This window comes from Dermacentor silvarum, chromosome 6, assembly GCF_013339745.2.
Source record: "Dermacentor silvarum isolate Dsil-2018 chromosome 6, BIME_Dsil_1.4, whole genome shotgun sequence".
Taxonomy (NCBI): Eukaryota; Metazoa; Arthropoda; class Arachnida; order Ixodida; family Ixodidae; genus Dermacentor; species Dermacentor silvarum.
Genome location: NC_051159.1, coordinates 6280529 through 6301084, shown reverse-complemented (window position 1 = coordinate 6301084; position 20556 = coordinate 6280529). Strand labels below are relative to the sequence as shown.

The 20556-nt window shown below is 47.6% G+C and overlaps 1 protein-coding gene across 4 annotated transcripts in view; it reads right to left on the bottom strand.

Moving 5' to 3' along the window:
- Positions 1–2675: 2675 nt before the first annotated feature.
- The window catches only part of LOC119456239 (uncharacterized), a 148918-nt gene continuing 131037 nt past the window's right edge, over positions 2676–20556 (bottom strand). For 2 of the 4 annotated variants that reach the window (XM_049668670.1, XM_049668671.1), the window contains exon 5: positions 2676–3470. In XM_049668670.1, coding sequence (XP_049524627.1) covers positions 3355–3470 — 116 coding nt within the window. In that variant the 3' untranslated portion in view covers positions 2676–3354. Of the gene's footprint in view, positions 3471–12906; positions 12999–16999; positions 17021–20556 lie in introns of those variants that run through there. The other 2 variants (XR_007467438.1, XR_007467437.1) reach the window with 2 other exon arrangements.

The following is a 20556-nucleotide window of genomic DNA, read 5'->3' as shown; positions in this document are numbered from 1 at the left end:
TATCGTTTTGATTGCGCCTGCCCTGTCAGCCCTTTATAGTAAAAGTACCGCCTTCTACTCCTTCCTCCGCCGTCTCCTCTCCTAAAGCACTTGTCTTTTAGATGCGAAGCATCTTATGGTCGGGTCTATGTCACTCCCTCCCTCCCTCCGCCTTGCGGCGTCCACGCCCCTACTGCACATGCGCATCCTCCTCCCCTCTCCTTATCTCATCTCCTCTCCTCTCGGCATTCCTCCACTCCTCTCCGACGCTCCTCTCCTCTCCGGATTGCGCAACGAATGGCAACACCTGTGGCTCCGCGCGCGATAATGCGATGCAGCTTAGGTTAAAGGCGCGACGGTAGGCGCCCCAGAGGCACCGGCAACACTCACCAACGCCGCGCGCGTTCGGTGCGAACGCGGGCAAAACGCCGACGGCGTCGACAACATTTGTGCGCGTTGCTGGTGCTGCTGCATGTCCAAGTTTATACAGCTGATAAAACTACCTTGAGTCGACCCCATGGCTGCTTCGCATACTACTCAGGTTTCCCCTACGGGAAGATGGTGTAATTTTTTTTCTTTACTTTTCGCCTGCGAAATCAAATCGGCGGTGGCGCCCCTAGAAAGTCCTCGTTGAAGGTTTTAGGCCAGGCACGCGCCGCGGCCGCCACTGGCGACGGCGGCTGCCCAGAGTGACTTTCAACATGACTCTGAGGCGGAAAAAAACGCAAAATATAAAAAGAATGAAAGCGCGCGCTATCATTGTCCAATCGGAAATACAGGAGAGAGAGAAGCGGCGTTGATCAAAGGATGGCGGTACTTTTCCTATATAAGGACATTAAACTGCCCCGGGCTCCCGTATTCCCTCTACCAGTGGGTGCACCTGTACACCTTCCAGAAGCGCTTGGATTTAAAGTGGGCGGTGTCTCGTGTTCGAAGGTGGCAAGAGGTGGAAAGAAGTGGCAAACGCTATCGGCGCACATGCGAGATAGCCCGTTCTGATACAGACAGAAGCATCAACCGGTCAGCAGTCGAGATATACGCAAGCGACGTTTAGAGTATTGTTGGAAAAAGGCAGAGAAGAGATCGATACGACCGACTTCAAGCATAGGTAGCAGTACAAGGTCGATAGAGAAGTTTTGAGGAATAGAAATAAGAGTAAAGAGATGTATTAAAAATGCTAAAATAAACAGCATGTATAACATACCTGAGTAAATTAGACAGGCCGGGTGACTTATTTCTCCCGGCCCCGTTTCAAAGGGGACGCCAATAAATCATGATCACCATTTTTGCCAGTCTGCTCACCATGAATATGTGCATGGGTGCTCGCCCGCGATACAGCAGGGGCTCTAACGACACTTTTCCGCCAAATATGCATTCACAATCGCGTTGGATTTACATATCAGGCCTGCGACGTAAATTTGTAGCAATGCCTTTTGCCGATGCAAAAATCTTCAAGCGTTTCTCGTATTCGTGATTGATCAAAGCTACGCTCGAGTGGAGCGTAGCTTCCAGGCTGCTGTTTACACTGCACAGCTGCACACACCAGCGTGTTTGTTATCGCTGTCATTGCTTAGTCCTTCGAGCGATATTGCAATTAACGAAGGACTTTGCACATTTATGGACTTGTATTTGTGAATGTGCAACGAAACTGCCACTACTTAGCATACACTTTCGAGTTATGATTGTTGTGATCGGCCTGGAATTCGGCCTCGCAAGTCTGGGAAACGTTCCAAAGGTAACCGCCCTTAACGAGAAAACGTCACGCCTATGGACCCTGCCACGTCCTTAACTGACATGGGCACCAGCACGCCACGAAGAGGAGGAGTCTGTTGACGTAACTTGATAAGAGGACAAAATACTGCGCGAACACTAAGGCACTACGACAACAATGAACGAAACCACGAAATAGACGACCTGTTCTGTTGAGACTGCCCCGCTTCCTTGGGCAATGAACATGTCCGCTGATTGCGTCGGATAGACGCAGGACGTTACTTAAGGCCATCCTGGCCCCCAACTTAGGCAGAACCACCCAGGACTAACCAGTCGCGACCTTGTACCACACGTGTAAATAAATGTCTTTTCTTATTCATCATGATGCCTGCCTTCGTCTCCTGACCAATTCGGTGAAATTCACCTCACCTGGTCCGGATTATACCATGACCAATTCCACTGAAAAAGGAAGCAACTATTTTTTTGCATACTCAGTGACACATGTTGGTACCGCGGTTTGTTTCGCACCGGGTTCCTTCAGCTCAGCCACCCGATGCTCTCCGCATTCGGCAATAGACTACCTAGTGACTCAAGTTGTAAGGTCGTCCGCAGTACTACAGCCACGGACGGGGAATTTCGGAAGTATTCCTCAAGAAACTTTGCTTTAACACAAATCGTGGCTCTAAGCTGTGGAATGAGCGCTGTCGGAGTTGACGGCATCAAGTAGAGCGGCAATATTCATTGAGTCTATTGATGGGAAAAGCACATTCGCATAACACTATGTCTCTGCTGCATACTTTAAGGTTTGATCCTTGGCTAACTATATTTACATGCAGTGTTTTCATTTGACAGCCGTGAAGTAGAATATCAGCACTTCGAAAACAAATCGAACACAGTTTCTAGCATGCTTTTCACTATTTACCACGTTAATATAATCATGCTTCATGATAATTCCTGTATTCATAAAAATCCACCAGAGATCTCTTTCATTCGTAATACTTTATTGCGATGAGGGTGGTGTTCCGGTCTTCAAGCGCACAATTGTGCAAGCATACAATCTTACCGGGCCAAGTAGTATTATTACTGATTTCGAGGTTTCTCTGTACTTAGATCATTGGTAAATCACCGAACGGAGGATTTGCAGAGTCGTTTTGTTCTCTTGAATGATTCCGGTGCCAAAGGCAAAATAAATTCTTCATATATTAGGCTTCTGTACACATGAAAAAAAAAAGAGTTGGGATATAGGCACCAAAACAAGCGTATTTCTAAGGGATGCTTCCATTTGATTTACTGTGCAAGTCCGTCACTTCATATACAGGGTGTTCAACAATGCAGTCCGGGATGAGTTAGGGTAATCAAAAAGTAAATAAAATGTGTCGGTATGTCTCCAAAGTCCTAATATGAACATTTAATGGAGCACTGCAGCTTCACTGCGTAGAGCTTCTTTCAGCTATGTAAAAGTGGCAAAATACACACGGAAGGAACCTCTAGTGGACGATGATGTCGACTGAGGAACGTGGCAAGACAAGTCACTTGCAGCGTTGGCACTTAGTCATCGAAATTTCCGATTTAGACAAAACGATTGTTTATCATTTTTGGCAGTTGATTCCACTCCTCATTTCACAATGTATTACCAACCACCACAGCTTGCTACTAACAATATTGTTAACTACGAAGCCCGCAGATCCTTGTAACATCAGTGATGCCTTCGTGCGCTGTGCTCCATCTCGTGCCACGTCTCCGGAAAATAAGCGCTGACAGGTCCGTGTCAACAATGCTGCCTGTAGAGAATAGAAAACAAAAACAAGCAGTGCCAGGAGACAACAAGCATGAAATTCGTACGTCACGAACACAAACGGAAAGGAACATGTAGCGAGCGCACAAAAGCCAGAACTGCGCACAATTGGAAGATTGTGCAAAAGTAAATTGCTAAAAAGAAAAACAAATTGTTTCTCAGATGAAGTGGGAATAACTGTACGATCACAAATAAACCCCAGCAGGCCGCTCGGTTGGAATACTAAACACTATTTACAGCTGTAATACCGCAAAAGCAGATTATTCAACTTCATGACTCCACAAAAGCTCGCCCAATGATTCACCCATGCGAATCATTGCTTAAAGTCGTAACACTTATTGTCGTTGGCTGGGCATATAGATTATCGGGGAATTCAATTAGCGGAAAGATTATGCAATGGCAAAATTGATAATGTCTGGCAGTCACGTATTGCTGATTTATAAGTTCTGCAGATTTTTCCGGAGTAGCTATCAGGTCAGTGAATCACGAGAACACGCTGATGTCAGCACTCTTCGCTAGTGCCTCGTTAATTTTTTCCCCTTTTTTTACGCGCAAGTGTTAATATTTGCTAGGCGCACCGAGGGCCGTCAAGGGGTAGTGTGAAGCCGCGAACGAAGCGGACGAGCAAGGCGCCTGGAGGTGGAGAAGAGAACCGCGCGCCGGAGAAAGTACGTAGGAGCGCGCTAAGCGCGCGCCAAACCAAAGCCACCTAGAGCGAGTGAGTGAGTACGAACTTTATGGAGGTCCTGAGGAGAAAGCATTAAAGCGGGGCCTGAGGCCCCGCAATCAATCCGGTGGCTCCACCGAGGTCGGGGCCGGTAGACAGAGTCCTTCGGCGACGGCCCGAGCCCTCTGGACCGCCTTGAGCTGAGCGATGAGCTCTGCGCTTCTGGGCACTGAGTCCCAGGAGGACTGGTCAGGCAAGTCCGTGCCCGCATTGTCAGGACACAGCCAGAGCATGTGTTCGAAGTTGTATTCGTGGCCGCAGTGTGGGCATTCAGCAGCAAGGTCAGGGTTGATCCTGCTTAGTGTTCTTGGTGTGATGTATGTCCTAGTCTGCAACTGTCTGTAAGTGACGGCCTGTGCTTTTTTGAAGTTTTGGTGGGGAGGAGGAAAAATTCTTCGTGCTAACCTATGATTTGAAGTAATTTCGTGGTATGATACGAGCGGGTATTTGTTGTCTAGATCCCTCCAGGTTGGGTTGAAGCGAGGGGGCGGACCGCAGACGCGGAATGTGAGTTCTCGCGCCAGTTGGTGTGCCCGCTCGTTCGGATTACAGTCAGGAGGTCCGGAAATGTTGCCCATGTGGGCCGGGAACCATGCGATGTGTGGGGACGTGAGGTTGTCTCCTCCCGTTTCTTGGAAGAAGATTTTGTTGACAACCGTAGCTGCTTTCCTAGAGACGAGGGCCGCCGAGAAGGTTCTAATGGCTGTTCTTGACTCCGAGTAAATGACGGAGAATTCTTTGCAGCTTCGAAGGGCCACCGCGATGGCCATTTCTTCTGCTTCGTGAGTGAAGTTGGTAACTACCGTGGCTGCGTTAACGAGTGAGCCATGGGGGTCCACCACAGAGACCGCATAGGCGCCTCGATTCCAATATCTGGCCGCGTCAACGAGGAGGACTTGCGTTTCGTTACGTTTGATGTTGTCAAGGATTGCATTCGCTCTCGCTTTTCTCCGGCCTTCGTTGTCGGTCGGGTGCATGTTTCTTGGGATTGGAGCAACGGTTATTGACCTCTTGGCATTTGCGCATAGTTGCGACTTCTCTGGTGGCATGAAGAGGGGCTGTATGACTGCGTCTAGTAATATTTCGATTCCTGCCCTTGTGAGTCAGCGCCGACAAATTTGGGCGTTTCGCTGTGCTTCAAAGAGTTCTGTTGCCGTGTTGTGTAGCCCCAATTGGAGGAGTCGTTCCGTGCTAGTGTTTCTAGGGAGGCTTAGGACCTTTTTCAATCCTGTTTTGATTAGTGTGTCGATTTTGTTCAGCTCCGTCTTCTTCCAGTTGAGGAACCGGGCGGCGTAGGTTACGTGGCTGATGAGGAAGGCGTGAAATGCTTTCATGAAGTTGTCCTCTTTCAGTCCGTCCCTTGAGCTGGCGACCCGTAATATGGCCCTGGTGAAGTTGAGGGTGCTCTTTGTGATGCGTTTTAGTGCTTCCGCGTTGTCATTGCTGTAAGCCCCAATGACCATGCCCAGGACCTTAATTGTGCTACACCTGGGGATGTTTCCTCTGTCCCTGGTGTGTAGGTGAACGGGAAGGGAGCTAAGGGGCTGTATCTGCCTGGGGCCTAGGTTTCTCAGGTGGAGCTCTGATTTGCTGGGGGAGAGGGTCAGTCCCGTGTTTGTAAGGAAAGCTTCCGTGGGGTCCAGTGCTTGCTGTAGGTTCTGCTCCGGAGTGGCTAGCGGGCCGCTCATGGACCAAATGGTGATGTCGTCCGCGTATATCGCGTGGCCTACGCCCGGGACATTCGAGAGTTTGTTTGCGAGATCGTGCATTGCGACGTTGAAAATAAGCGGCGAAAGCACTGACCCTTGCGGGGTGCCGATGTTACCTACCATGTGCTTACTGCTTCTGATTTGTCCGACGTTTATGGTGGCCCTTCGGTTATCCAAAAATGATCTTAGAAAATTGTGGAAATTTACTCCGAGATCTTAAGTGCAGATTTCGTTGAGGATGTGTTCGTGCCTGAGGCCTTGGTTAGGTCGAGCGCCAGGATGCCTTTTACATCCCTGGATTGGTTGTCTATGACGGCGCTCCTGATGAGTAGCATGACGTCTTGTGTGGATAGTGATTTTCTGAAGCCTATGAGATTGTGGCGGAGTAGGCCAATAGAATTAGAGAGCACCTAGAGCAAAGTCTAGACGGCGTTGAGCAAAGCAGGGAAGGAGAAAAGAGGCGAAGCTCAGCAGAGGAGGAGGGTAGGCGAAGCGCGCCGGCTTGACCACCTCTGGCAGCTGCTACGGGTTGTGTGCGCGCTAAGGAGGTACCGGGTTCGTCTCGTGATCGAGTTGCCGAGCGCCGTGCGAGAAGGACGGAGCAGCAAGGCAAGCCGCGCCAGACCGACTGCGAATCGACCGACACGAAAGTCATCGCATGTGCAGATCGCTTTCATGATACGGCGCGCGCCGCTCCGCAAAATATGCAGTTGCTAGTTGTAGAGTTTAAAGGCGGTCTGTAGGGAAACGATTATTGATTCAATCGCTCAACCACCTCTCAATATCAAAAGCCTGTAGTAGCGCCGTCGTCTTCCTTGACCATCAGGTTCAATTGATTCCGCTTCTGCGCCCTGCTCGGTTTCTTCGAGCCGCGCGCTATCGCGAATAAATCAATTGCCTCTGATGACAGGTCTAGTCGGTCGCCTCTGCGTCTGCCTCACCTATCGACACTTCATTTAGTTATAGGACCTGACATAGCCCCTATAGAGTAGTGACCCGGACGTGATATCTTTGGGGTCCACATTCGTCAGCGGCTGAATTTCCCGTTCTGGCTGCCCAAGGGTTCTCACTTCTCACCGTAGACGCCAATTCGAATTAGGCCAGTTTATTGGGCTGACACGCTTTCTTGGCGTCCCCCAGATTCCCAGGACGCCCTATCACCTATCGACTTGAGCGACCGCATCGTCTGCTCAAGGCTGCTACCATCCTCCATGGTGTCTATGCCTACGCGGTCAACTAACTTCCCAACGTCCTAACTTCCCAATGTCTGTTTTTTTCGTCAGTGACGCACCCGCAGCGTCGGGTTTTCAAGAGCGGAGCTGTTTAAGCCGGCCGTAAGTCCGTAACGCGTCGGAAAAAACCTCGCTGAGCGATGAGTCACCTGGGTTCGCTAGCAGCCACCTCGCGGAGCGGCGTGTGCTACGCCTCGTCTCCGTGCCGTGCACATGTTGCCTTGACATGGGGCGTTAAGGAGAGGGAAGCAGAGCATGCGCTCTACGCGCGCTATGCTCGGGAGAGGCAAAGAGAAAATGAGAAAGAGAGAGAGAGAGAGAGAGAGAGAGAAAATTTTAGCAGCACCAACGAGGCAAAGCGCAGAGCTGCTGCCGACGCCGTCCGCGTTTCCCCCTTCCCCCGCGTTCTCGCCGAACGCACGCGGTCCCCGTGACTGCAGCAAGCACCTCTGGCGGCGGATCGGCAGGTTTCGACCAGCCACGCCCCGGCAAGTGTGGAGGCGCAGCTTGGCCGTGACGTCACCGGGGAGATAAAGTTCGGAGCCGCCATGACGGCGGCAGAACTCTCGTTGACTCTCTGGCGAGTACATGTACACTTGACATTGGACGACCAAAGATCCAGACACCGGAAGAAGCCGCTCATCTTGAAGCGCGGAAAGCGCTAATCTGCGCGTCGGCGGCGAGCCCATTCAGCTTACCGTGCCTAGCATCACTTACCATTTCCTAGCAAAACTTAGCCAAGACTAAGAAAACCTGGAAGAAGCTAGGTCAATCACCAGCTCCGCTGTTTACTCCAGCCTTGCACCACTAGTAAAAGCTGCCCACGGTTTTCTTTTCTTTTTTTTTTTTTTTTTGCTGTCAGATATTATAAAACGAACACAAGGATTATTCGTGGTTGTGTAGAAATAAAAAAAATGACAAGTATATAAATGCTCTCCTGGTATGGTCCTCCCATTCATACCTGGAAAAATAAATGTCAAAAGGAACATGGCTGGACAGAAACGGGAGCCGCACCAATACGTAGGTGACCTTGAAAGGGTTCAGGAAGACCTAACGTACACCGCAGCAGAAATTCTTTACGGCACGGCTCTGGGGTTGTTGCGTAAATTTTACGCCCCATTGCTTTCAGCACCCCCCAACGCTCAAGAGCGTGTTGAATCAACTCGGGGCGCTGTTTATCGACTACAACGAAGCTTATATTTAAGACATCTTGTTAAGCGAGAAATTCAACATGTCGACCCACGCCTCCGTCCGTCGGCGTGGGTCGAAGACATTAGACTGACCTTTGCTCCCTAATAAGACGACCCTTTTCCGATCCTGTACCAAGCTGAGAAGACAGCTTATACTTCTGCCTCTACTTCAATCGCCTCGCTAAGATAATCTGTTAAAAACTCGTTAGATAGGTACCCCGCCGAGGTCTGAAGCGGCAGACATGGGCTTTTGACTTTTCTATTGTCTACCGGAGAGAAAGCTCTCTAGTGGCGCCATCCTCTCCCTTCAGCTACACTTAGGCATGTTTCTGGGGTATGCTTGGGCTCCTCGAGCCATTCGCTCTCGCCAGTAAATCAGTGGAATGTGCTTGCTGCATGCTCTCATCAGCCACCTATGCGCCTGCCTCGCCTACGACACGGCCTTTAACCATAGTACCCCACTTAGGCCTCCATAAGCCTGTTCTCGCGATGAACAAGGGAAGCGCAATCATGGTCCGAGAGTCCAGCTTTATCTGCTTATTTTTCTTGTTCTTTAATCGTATTTCTCTATTAATATAACTTGCCCTGAACTTCCTTCTACCGTGATCTTGGTTTTTACTTTCCTGAAACGAAAAATGAATGATTTATGAGTAAAACATGGAAACATATACAGTGCTAAGCAAGGGTTGAATTTCGAGACAGCAAAGCTTGAAAGGCGAGGCTTCTCAGCCTGCCCTTCCATAATTCCATTGTTTCTGTACAGTGTTTAGAAGTGTTTAGAAAACATGTACATATGCAGGAGGCGAGGGTATAAGCGACTTCGTCGGGGGTTTCTTTTGCTACGGAGGCGTGCATATTAAAGTGACTCGAGCTAAGCATTACATGAGTAAGTATGAAACTGATATCAGTTGACATTTTAAGCAATATCGTCAGACGATTGGTCCTAATGCCTGTCCTCCATGGTGATCGTAAGAGGTTCCAGAAATTTTTGCAGCCTAATAAATTCTGCCCAAAATCACCCTGCAAAAAGAAACTGGGGCACCGGAGAGCGCAAATATCGCGCCCTCAGCAGACTTACAATAATTGACTGTTTACGTCTAAATGTAGGGCGAGCATGAACACAGGCAGATCGCGGCTTGATGAGAACGCTCGCTTCAGGCTCGCTCAATGATGCAGCGAAAGCAGCGCTTGAGAAATCTTGAGAAAGACTCATCTTGAGAAAGACCCTGGTGTAATGCACTGCACATTCGAACTTCTTATGATTCTCAACGAATTGATCGTGGCACAGCTACCTTTGCTAATACTTTTATGTGCGTGTATGCTGTGTCTTTGACATGAAATCTCTTAAAGTGTAATAAAATAATTTTTTATCCTGCAGGCTATATGACCATATTTCCACGGAACACTTATGACATTCCAATGACACGTTGCTCATAGTACCAACAATGTCATTTTACGTATTTGTTTACCTTTTGTCACAGTTCAATTCCTGATGATGAGCGCAAATTTCAGTCAAAACAAGCATACGAATCCTAATAGAAACTAAAATAGAAGTGTCATGCACCCAATTATTTATGGGGTAAAATATTCATATCTGTCAAAGCAATAGGTAGTGCGCAGTTATTGCGTGCTTTTATAGTGTGTGATTGCAGAAATGTTACTCTCTGTTATGAAGAATTCGGCAGACATTTAAGACTGCTTACGTGTGGAAATGCGAAACCATTATAGCGTTTCCCATTGCCAATCATTATTATGCTAGACACCATTGCCTGTCAGCCGTGTCTGGTTATTCTGGCAGCCAATAGATGACGCCAAATGCGGACAGGCTTCCTCTTGCTGCTACTCGCTGTCACATGCAGGCGGCGCAGAGCACAGGCCACGCGCTCGCGTGTTACCTTTCGCAAAGCACCACCGTGAACGTCTAGTGTACAGCTAGTTTAACTCCAGAAAAAAATGTTGGATTCATCCCCGTGGAAGCTAACGCGCTGTGTGGATGGTATGTAAATGAAATAATTGACGTATGAGCTAAAGACAAACGACGCCATGATAAATATTTGCAGCAAACCATGGCTAACAACTCCCGAGTTGGCACAACATTCGTTTACTTTTGTAAATTGATATCGATGAGTTAGTCCGCGTTTAACAACTCATCATCCACGATACCAGATTTTTTTTAAAATTTACCGAACAATATTTCAGGTTTGTGTAAAACGTCGTTTTTTGACCTCTCAAAACACTCGAGCGTTTATTCCTTGATTGATACAAGGCATTCATGATTTATCTGTAGCACATATGCGCGCAACTTCGGTCAATTTTTTCTTTTATATCTTCACTGTTCCCGAGGGATACAACTTAGAAAATAAAGCCGATAGTGTTCTGTTATTGACGTGCTCAGCTAACTTAAAATCTCGGAAGGAGCAATAATTGGCGATACGGTTTAGACAATTGAAAGGCCAATTTTTTAGAATGGAATAACACATGGAACTTTCAGTGTTTGACAAGTATTTTCCAAAATAATGAGGCTGCACATATAGGCTAATTGGACGCAAAAAATGCTGCCAAAGCTTTAAATGGTAAAATAGTAATGCTCTCGCAGCTGTATGATTTGTTTGGATTCAAATAAAGAATCACGTTAGCAACCACCACAGTGTAACACGATTTCAGGAATTTAGATGATGGTATGGGTCTCTTTCAAGAAGGCAGTATTTCAGCGCTTAGTAAGGACGAGGACAAAGAAGGAGACGTACGAACACACAGGCGCTACTCACAACAAAGAAGTGTAGCGCCTGTGTGTTCCTACGTCTCCTTCTTTGTCCGCATCCATACTAAGTGCTGAAATACTGCCTTCATGATAAACCAACAAGCCCATTTTGCCACTCTTGTCTCTTTCAAGAAAGCGTTGAGTATCATTAGCTAGAATTACTGTCACATTACAGGAACCAATAAGCGGGAAAATGTGAGGTAAGTTGATTTATCAGTGCCTTACCACTGGGACACTGGACGCAGGGACGCGAAACGCATGGGGCACTGGCTGGGGCCGAAAATGAGCTTTTAAATTATTTTCTACTATTTTCAATGTGCCAATTATGAATACACTAAACCGCATACACTGCAACAAAAGAATGACGTAGTTTCACTCGATTGCAATAGCAAATTATTGGACAGGTACACGAAGTAAGGACAGTAGCTTACCGGCCGTATAAACTTGTAAACATTGGCTTAGTACATAAACTAACAAGCATGGTGTCGCCCACACACAGACAAACATGAACACATCTCACTCGATGACCGCGGCTGTCAATACGATGGCGTGAGAACGAGCGGCAGCAGCAACGAGCGAATTGCCCTTCATGCTGCCCATCACTTCAACGCGAACTAAGCGGCAAGAACACGGCGCACACGAAGCGACACGCCCTTGGTGCAACTGTGTGGCCTTTGCAGACCGCTTTCAAGATAGGGTCATCAATACTCAGTGGTGTGTTTTGTGCTATTAAACTGTTGCTAATGGGGTGATTATGTTCTCTTTCCCAGCCTAAACTAACGTGAATTTAAACACGGGACTCTTTTCAGAAGCGCTCTCACTTGTGAGTGCTTTGTCTCCGTAGCTTTCCCTTCATTGCCACAGAAAGTTGTGCACGAGTATAGTTTACTTCTCTTGCCACGCAACAGCCACTTTCTATTAGCCTTCTTGCCTCTTGTATGCAGCGGAACACATATCTGAGTATCGTTGTGTGCACGAGAGGCAAATTGAAGCTAGTTTATCTGTATAGAATGTGCTACCCAGAATGAAAAAAGTCTATCGAAGTGAACAGGAAAATAGAGAAAAAAAGCGATGCATTTGATGGATACGGGATTCGCGGCGACTCCCTGAGCTATTGTTCACCTCTATATAAAAGAAATTTTGCTTCCGAACTGTAAACAAAAATACTCTTGGTGTCCCGCCTACTACAGCCGTACCGACCATTCTGCTTAGCGCTGTACTTCGTGTGCGAAGTTCGGCACAAGGGACAGAATTGATTAATCATGAAAAATTGAATGACTGTTAGAGTGTAGTTACAATCATGAGTGATTCAAATAAGGTCATATTTACTTTTTCACCGGGCCATGTAAGAAGCGGGAAGCACCGAAGCTGAGTGCTGCCAACAAACTTTCCAGTGCTCCAGCACGGTCCGGCGTTTTCATAGGTAAAATAGTATGTACCGAGGCACGTCACTATGAATTCTAATGTGACCAGCTCCCAGAATGATTGGAACCAGCATCCGCACAGCGCCCCAATGAGCTCCCAGTACTGCCATTACAATACACTGTGCTCCAAGGCACTGAAACACACTGCCTAGAGCTCCCAGTGCACCATGTGCAATGAAAGGCATTGGGATAATCAGTTTTTTTTCCCGCTGGGGTAGCGTGTTCACTCCCGGTTTTGACGGAATTCGGAATAGCGCGGGCCCATCCGCGAGTCGGTCCACCGATAAAGGAAGATGGCTGTTGCACTTAGGGATGTCCATACCCCTTTAGAGGTGTTTGAAAGAGCGAAAAAAAAATTTTAACTCAAACAACTCACCTTCTTCTAATCCGGGATGCAAATACTATAGATGCTTAAGCTCATGACGATGCAAAATAGCGACAGGATGGACATGGTAGATGCTCTAGAAAAACCTGCAATAGATTGAGAAATGAGGGAAAAGTAGTGAGAGAAATATCTAGATGCTAATTATTGATCCAAGATGCAAAAAAAAATAAAACAAATTATCGTTTAAAATATTCAGTTGTTTGACTGCTTCACTTTAGACACCTTTAAATGTTCTGGCACCTCGTTACCTATCATTTGAAAATATTGGAAACTTGTGAATGCAAAAGTATGACATGGCTCATCTTTTCCTTCGGTCCTGTTTCTGTTGTATGCGAATGAGCAAATTTTTTCTGCTTAGGTGTGTTTGTTGGCGAGGCAGAACAATGAATAGACACTTGTAGACTCTTTTAATGTGTAGCGAGTACCCCATCAATTCTAGTAAAAGAATCGTGCCTGTAACGCCAAAGGCGTGACACATTTCCTCATAGGAATACATAATGTTTCACAGAAAATACAAGGCGTTGGGGTGGGCTAACTTGAGTTTGGGAGTGGCTCAACCTAAATTTAGGGGTGATAAAAGAAATTTTGCTTCCGAACAGTAAACAAAAATACTCTTCATGTCCTGCCTACTACAGCGGTACTGACCATTTTGCTTAGCACTGAACTTCGTGTGCGACTTTCGTGACAAGGGACAGAACTGGACCTAAATTTGAGGGAGTTATAAGGGTAGCCCAACCAAATTTTGCGGGTGATATCGTGCTGGGCCAACTTAATATTTGGGTAGGCCAACCTAAATTTGAGGGGTAGACAAACTGCAAATTTGGGGTGGCCCAACCTAAACTTAAGCATGATATGAGGTTGGGCCAAGCTAAATTTGCTGGTTATATGGGGGTGGGGCAACCTAAACTTGAAGGTGATATAGGGGTGGGTAAAGTGAATTTTATGTGGGCCAAATTAAAATTTGGGGTGACACAACCTAAATTCGGAAGGGACCAATCTAAATTTGTGGGCGGGCTTACCTAAAATTTGGGATACTTGAAATTTCGGATATGCGAATGTAAATTTGGGGTGAGCCAATTTCAAATATTGGGGGGGGGGCAATTAGGGAAATTGGGATTGGGTCAACCTAATTTTGGGTTTACATGGGGATGGGCGAACCTAAATTTGGGAGTGGGCCAATCTAAATTTTCGGGTGGGCCTAGTTAATATTTACGGTTGGCCAACCTAAATTTGGGGGTAATATGGTGTTGGTCCAACCTAAATTTAGGGGTGGGGCACCTTGAAATTTTGGTGGGCTGACCAAAATTTGGGGGTGGGCCAACATGGAATTGGGGTGAGGCTACATAAATTTGGGGATGGGCCAACTTGAATTTGCGAGTGGGTCAACCTAAATTTGGGAGAGATATAGAGGTGTGTCACTTTAATTTGGGGGAGGGCCAACTTAAAATTTTGCGGGTACACCAACTTGAAATTTGGCAGCAGAGAAATAAAATGAAAAGCTAAGTAACAGACGTACCAACGAATTCTATGCATTAAGAGACAATTCTCTGAATTTCTGTAGCTTCTCTGATAACTTTTTATAAGAAAGGATTCCAATGTACAGCATACATCAAATCTTTTAACCTACTCCCCTAGTTGCCAAATTTATTACGCGACCTTCCTTTACGGCTCCCGTAGCAGGCATGGCTACTAAAATGTTGAGAAGTGATAACTATTCCCCTCTGCCTTAGGCACTGCGTAGTTAGGACGTTCTTCAGTGGTTGCACAATGTGCCTCCCTTCAATAGGCCTCGTCATAAGCGGATAAGTTTCAAAGCCTTCGCAAGGCTTTTAGCAGCTTCCTTTAACAGCAAAAGTTCTTCAGCGTATTTAGAAGGAAATCGATCAGCGAAAACAACAGAACGGAGTGAAGACGACAGACATGATCTGGCAAACAATAAATGTTTGTTGCGTATCAATTCAATAAACCCGGTGTTTTTTACATGCGAAGCAGCTTATGGCGGGGGCTTTGTCCGTCCCTCCTGCGTCCCGCGGCGTCCCACACCCTCACAGCGCATGCACGTCCCCTCCCCCTCTCTCTCCTCTTCTACGCTCCCCCCTTTCTCTCCTCTAGGAATCCTCTACTGTACGGAGCGCCACCCGCGTGCCACACCCCCCAGCGCACGCGCGTCCCCTCCCCCTCTCTCTCCTCTAGGAATCCGAAGCGGCGCGCACGACAGGTGGTGCGACAGCTGCATACTCCGCTGGGGGCACCACGGTAGTTCCGCGGTATGAAAATGACGGAGCACACGCGCCTCAATCTCTCTCCTGTGCAGCGCCGCGATGAGCGCTCGGGCCGCTGCTGCGAAACCATCGCCCCGCTGCTTCGCATCCACACATAGTTCCCTTTAGCGGAAGATGGAGTAATCTTTTTGTTTTGCTGGTACAAAAACTAAAAAAATTGTGTGTGGCAGATAGCAGAATTCAAATTCTTGATCTAAATTACTCAATGAGGCGGCCATGCGTTCTACGAGAAATCGAAATGCTTCATTAAATAATAACATAATTATTCTAATAAACTTCTTAAATAATTACTTTACGGCACCTATTTCAATTTACGAATTATAGCGGGTGAGTTCGCAAGGTGATTCCACTTAGAAAAATTTCTCAGGACTGCAGCAGTTATAAGGTATTCATTTCCAAATTGTCCAACGAAATGCATTGGCGTTTTGTTCAAAGTGAATGAGCCCTGCGAACTCGGCGGTCCTAATTCGTAGATTTAAATATGTCCCTAACAATAATTATAAAAAATAGTAGTTAGGGAAATTCTGTTAATTATTTAACTTTTAATTTCTCGTCGAAGCCGCATCATCGAGTAATTTAGATCAAGGATTACAATTGTGCTCACACAGGCAATATTTTTTTTTGGTGCAGCTAAAGAAAACCTGTATAAGCACGATAATCCGCAGAGATCATGAAAATACCAATTTCTTCTCCGGCCACTGTTTTCGGCATGTTATCACGCATTTAATAAATTGCGTATGTCACTACAATTGAGACATACCGAAGACACGCTGACACAAGAATGACCGCGTTGGTATGTATGAAAAGATTCGCTAATCACACGGGAATGAATGTCGCTTTCTCTCGCGTTCAAGAAATGTGTAGCTTTGTAGAATTTGCTGACAAGCATTTTTTTACCGTGTTCTGCCAAATTACTGGCAAATGAGTCCTCAAGCGAGTGCGCTCGCTCCCGTAGACGATCAATAATACAGCGGCCTGTCTGGCTAATGAAACAGGGCCGCATGACCGGGATCTTGTAAACAACCGCTCATAAGCATTCAACGAAGCACTGCTTATGTCTCTTTTCACTATCTCGTTTTTTCGGACCTTTTTTGTTTCGCATAAATATTTCACAAAGGTACTTCACGTAGACTGAAAAGAGCGAGAACTCTCAACAAATCGAACTCCTTCAGTATTATTTATTAAGAGCCATCTTCGATGTATTTAATGGGCAGAAAATATTTTCTTGAACTTTTAAGGCGTTTACATTACTCGCAAAATTTTAACTGAGGTGGATGCAAAATGACATGTAAGCCAGTATAGAACTGGGAGGATGGAGTCTATTTTTAATTAGAATTGGTGAATTCTGAACTATTGCCATCATTGACAACACAAATGAAGCGGGATCTAGTTTTTCTACTGGTACAAAGATTAGTCATAAACACTTTTATTGTAACTACTATGTCCAGATGCCCACCCAGCGATTTCTTACCCCGAACATTTATAATTTTAATAAAAATTGAGCAAGCAATAATTGCTAACGTTTTAATGCGCTGAAGAATTAGCTAGCTGTACTAAAATCAATTGAAGGAGCTGTTATTCATTAACTGAAGTTACTAATGACTGAATTCCATTCGAGGCAAGCTTGGGCGAGTTGGTAACAGTTGGTTTCGATGGTGTTCACAACAGACGCATACTAAGGAAGTTCCACTCTCTGCCTGTTCCTTATTTCCTTAGTATTTTTGTGCTATGAACACGTTACCACCTACTTCTCTCGTTGTGTTACTCCTTAAAACACCAGAAAGTTACACAGAACCAACCCTTACCGTAAGCTCCCCAGGTGAGTTCTGCAAAAGACAGGGAGAAAAAAAACACAGTAATCAAATGACCATCTGCACAAGCTGATCAATGGCACATATGCATTATGAACTAGATCTAGCAGAAACAATGCCCCTGCAACGGAAACCTTTGAAAAAAGAAGCTATATGCAGCATAACCAAGCTTCACCCCTGATCATATCTGCATTCAAGTTGAGTAATAAAAGAATCGCCTTACGTGCTTTATATCGTCAGGTACGACGGTACAAGCAGCAGCGAAGGTACATTCGTGAGACGAAGATCTAATCTCGGTATAACAGCAAATGGCATTACGTCATGAGTAAATCAATGACTTGAGCGGAAACAGCGCGAAAAATACAGGACGTGAGAAAAGGAGAGATAACAGAGCTGAAGCGCTCTTTTTGTCACGTGCTGCTATTTCGCGCGGTTTTCGCTCAAGTCATGAATCAACAAGACCGTATGCGTACGCTTCTGTAAATGAATGACTTCGTCCTATTACAGTTACACCAGTTACACCTTGCGAGCTACTTACAAGATGCTAAACCAGTATTTTGTGACATATTGTGCGCCCGTAACAAGAATAAATTATTTCTGAAGCGCTCTATTAAACCGGAATAGCCAAGGACAGTGTTTTTCGTCCGATCGGCCTGAAAACGTGCGATCGCCAATTCAGGACATTTTATCACAATGCACGAATTTCTTAATTTGCACTGTCAACACAAACAGCGCGTCTTGCAGATGGTCATTCCAGGTAATCAACATTATTTCCATAGGCACCAGATGAATATTATGTTTAATAAGCTATATGAGGGGGGGGGGGGGGGTTGGAGACGCTACATGATTGATGGCATATTCAAAAGGTGTCCCTGAAATTTCATTGCCCCAATCTGCTGTGTCGTGTTCGGTGCCCTTGATTTTTTTAGCTCACGAAGTAATTCTAATCTATGTATCTAGATAAAGGATACGAAAACACATGAAGGCGCATCCTATGAGATATTTTAAAAGCTTCAGCAGGGCCATGGGTAAGATAAAAGGCGCTTACTCTAATTAGAAACCTGTAACTAGTCCTCGCTTTTTTCAGGGGCGAAGCTCCTTAGGGCGTGGGTCTGTCCTTCCTCCGTATGTAGCCACCTGTAGTTTTATGAAGTGTTCACTAGATGGAGTAAGTCCGTAGCTCTGGTTGGCATGGAGACGGCTATGTATGTATATGTATGTATACGCATATATACATATATATGTATATGTATAGTACAACCGAAAGCCGACTTCCGCTTCAGTTTCCACTTCCGGTTCCGCTTCCGGTTCCGCAATCCAGCTTCCGGCTTCCGGAGAACGCTTCCGGCGTTTTTCTCTCTCTTCCGTAGCTAGGTGCGCTGCGGTGCACAAGGGCGTTCGTTCCCGACGCCCGACGCGTGTTCTCTTTCTCTCGTTCCCGACGCGCGCTCTCTTTCTTTCTGGTCCGTAGCTAGGGGCGCTGCGGTGCACAAGGGCGTTCGTTCCCGACGCGCGTTTTCTTTCTATCGTTCCCGACGCGCGCTCTCTTTCTTTCTCGTCCGTAGCTAGGGGCGCTGCGGTGCACAAGGGCGTTCGTTCCCGACGCGCGTTTCTTTCTATCGGTCCCGACGCGCGCTCTCTTTCTTTCTCGTCCGTAGCTAGGGGCGCTGCGGTGCACAAGGGCGTTCGTTCCCGACGCGCGTTTTCTTTCTATCGTTCCCGACGCGCGCTCTCTTTCTTTCTCGTCCGTAGCTAGGGGCGCTGCGGTGCACAAGGGCGTTCGTTCCCGACGCGTGTTCTCTTTCTCTCGTTCCCGACGCGCGCTCTCTTTCTTTCTCGTCCGTAGCTAGGGGCGCTGCGGTGCACAAGGGCGTTCGTTCCCGACGCGCGTTTTCTTTCTATCGTTCCCGACGCGCGCTCTCTTTCTTTCTCGTACGTAGCTAAGTGCGCTGCGGTGCACAAGGGCGTTCGTTCCCGACGCGCGTTTTCTTTCTATCGTTCCCGACGCGCGCTCTCTTTCTTTCCTCGTACGTAGCTAAGTGCGCTGCGGTGCACAAGGGCGTTCGTTCCCGACGCGCGTTTTCTTTCTATCGTTCCCGACGCGCGCTCTCTTTCTTTCTCGTACGTAGCTAAGTGCGCTGCGGTGCACAAGGGCGTTCGTTCCCGACGCGCGTTTTCTTTCTATCGTTCCCGACGCGCGCTCTCTTTCTTTCTCGTACGTAGCTAAGTGCGCTGCGGTGCACAAGGGCGTTCGTTCCCGACGCGCGTTTTCTTTCTATCGTTCCCGACGCGCGCTCTCTTTCTTATCTCGTACGTAGCTAAGTGCGGCTAGCGGTGGGACAGCGTTTCTTTCTATCGTTCCCGACGCGCGCTCTCTTTCTTTCTCGTACGTAGCTAAGTGCGCTGCGGTGCACAAGGGCGTTCGTTCCCGACGCGCGTTCTCTTTCTATCGTTCCCGACGCGCGCTCTCTTTCTTTTCTCGTACGTAGCTAAGTGCGCTGCGGTGCACAAGGGCGTTCGTTCCCGACGCGCGTTCTCTTTCTATCGTTCCCGACGCGCGCTCTCTTTCTTTCTCGTACGTAGCTAAGTGCGCTGCGGTGCACAAGGGCGTTCGTTCCCGACGCGCGTTCTCTTTCTATCGTTCCCGACGCGCGCTCTCTTTCTTTCTCGTACGTAGCTAAGTGCGCTGCGGTGCACAAGGGCGTTCGTTCCCGACGCGCGCTCTCTTTCTTTCTCGTACGTAGCTAAGTGCGCTGCGGTGCACAAGGGCGTTCGTTCCCGACGCGCGTTCTTTCTATCGTTCCCGACGCGCGCTCTCTTTCTTTCTCGTACGTAGCTAAGTGCGCTGCGGTGCACAAGGGCGTTCGTTCCCGACGCGCGTTTTCTTTCTATCGTTCCCGACGCGCGCTCTCTTCTTTCTCGTACGTAGCTAAGTGCGCTGCGGTGCACAAGGGCGTTCGTTCCCGACGCGCGTTTTCTTTCTATCGTTCCCGACGCGCGCTCTCTTTCTTTCTCGTACGTAGCTAAGTGCGCTGCGGTGCACAAGGGCGTTCGTTCCCGACGCGCGTTTTCTTTCTATCGTTCCCGACCGCGCTCTCTTTCTTTCTCGTACGTAGCTAAGTGCGCTGCGGTGCACAAGGGCGTTCGTTCCCGACGCGCGTTTTCTTTCTATCGTTCCCGACGCGCAGCTCTCTATCTTTCTCGTACGTAGCTAAGTGCGCTGCGGTGCACAAGGGCGTTCGTTCCCGACGCGCGTTTCTTTCTATCGTTCCCGACGCGCGCTCTCTTTCTTTCTCGTACGTAGCTAAGTGCGCTGCGGTGCACAAGGGCGTTCGTTCCCGACGGCGCTTTGTCCTTTCTATCGTTCCCGACGCGCGCTCTCTTTCTTTCTCGTACGAGCTAGTGCGCTGCATGGTGCACAAGGGCGTTTCGTTCCCGACGCGCGTTTTCTTTCTATCGTTCCCGACGCGCGCTCTCTTTCTTTCTCGTACGTAGCTAAGTGCGCTGCGGTGCACAAGGCGTTCGTTTCCCGACGCGCGTTTTCTTTCTAT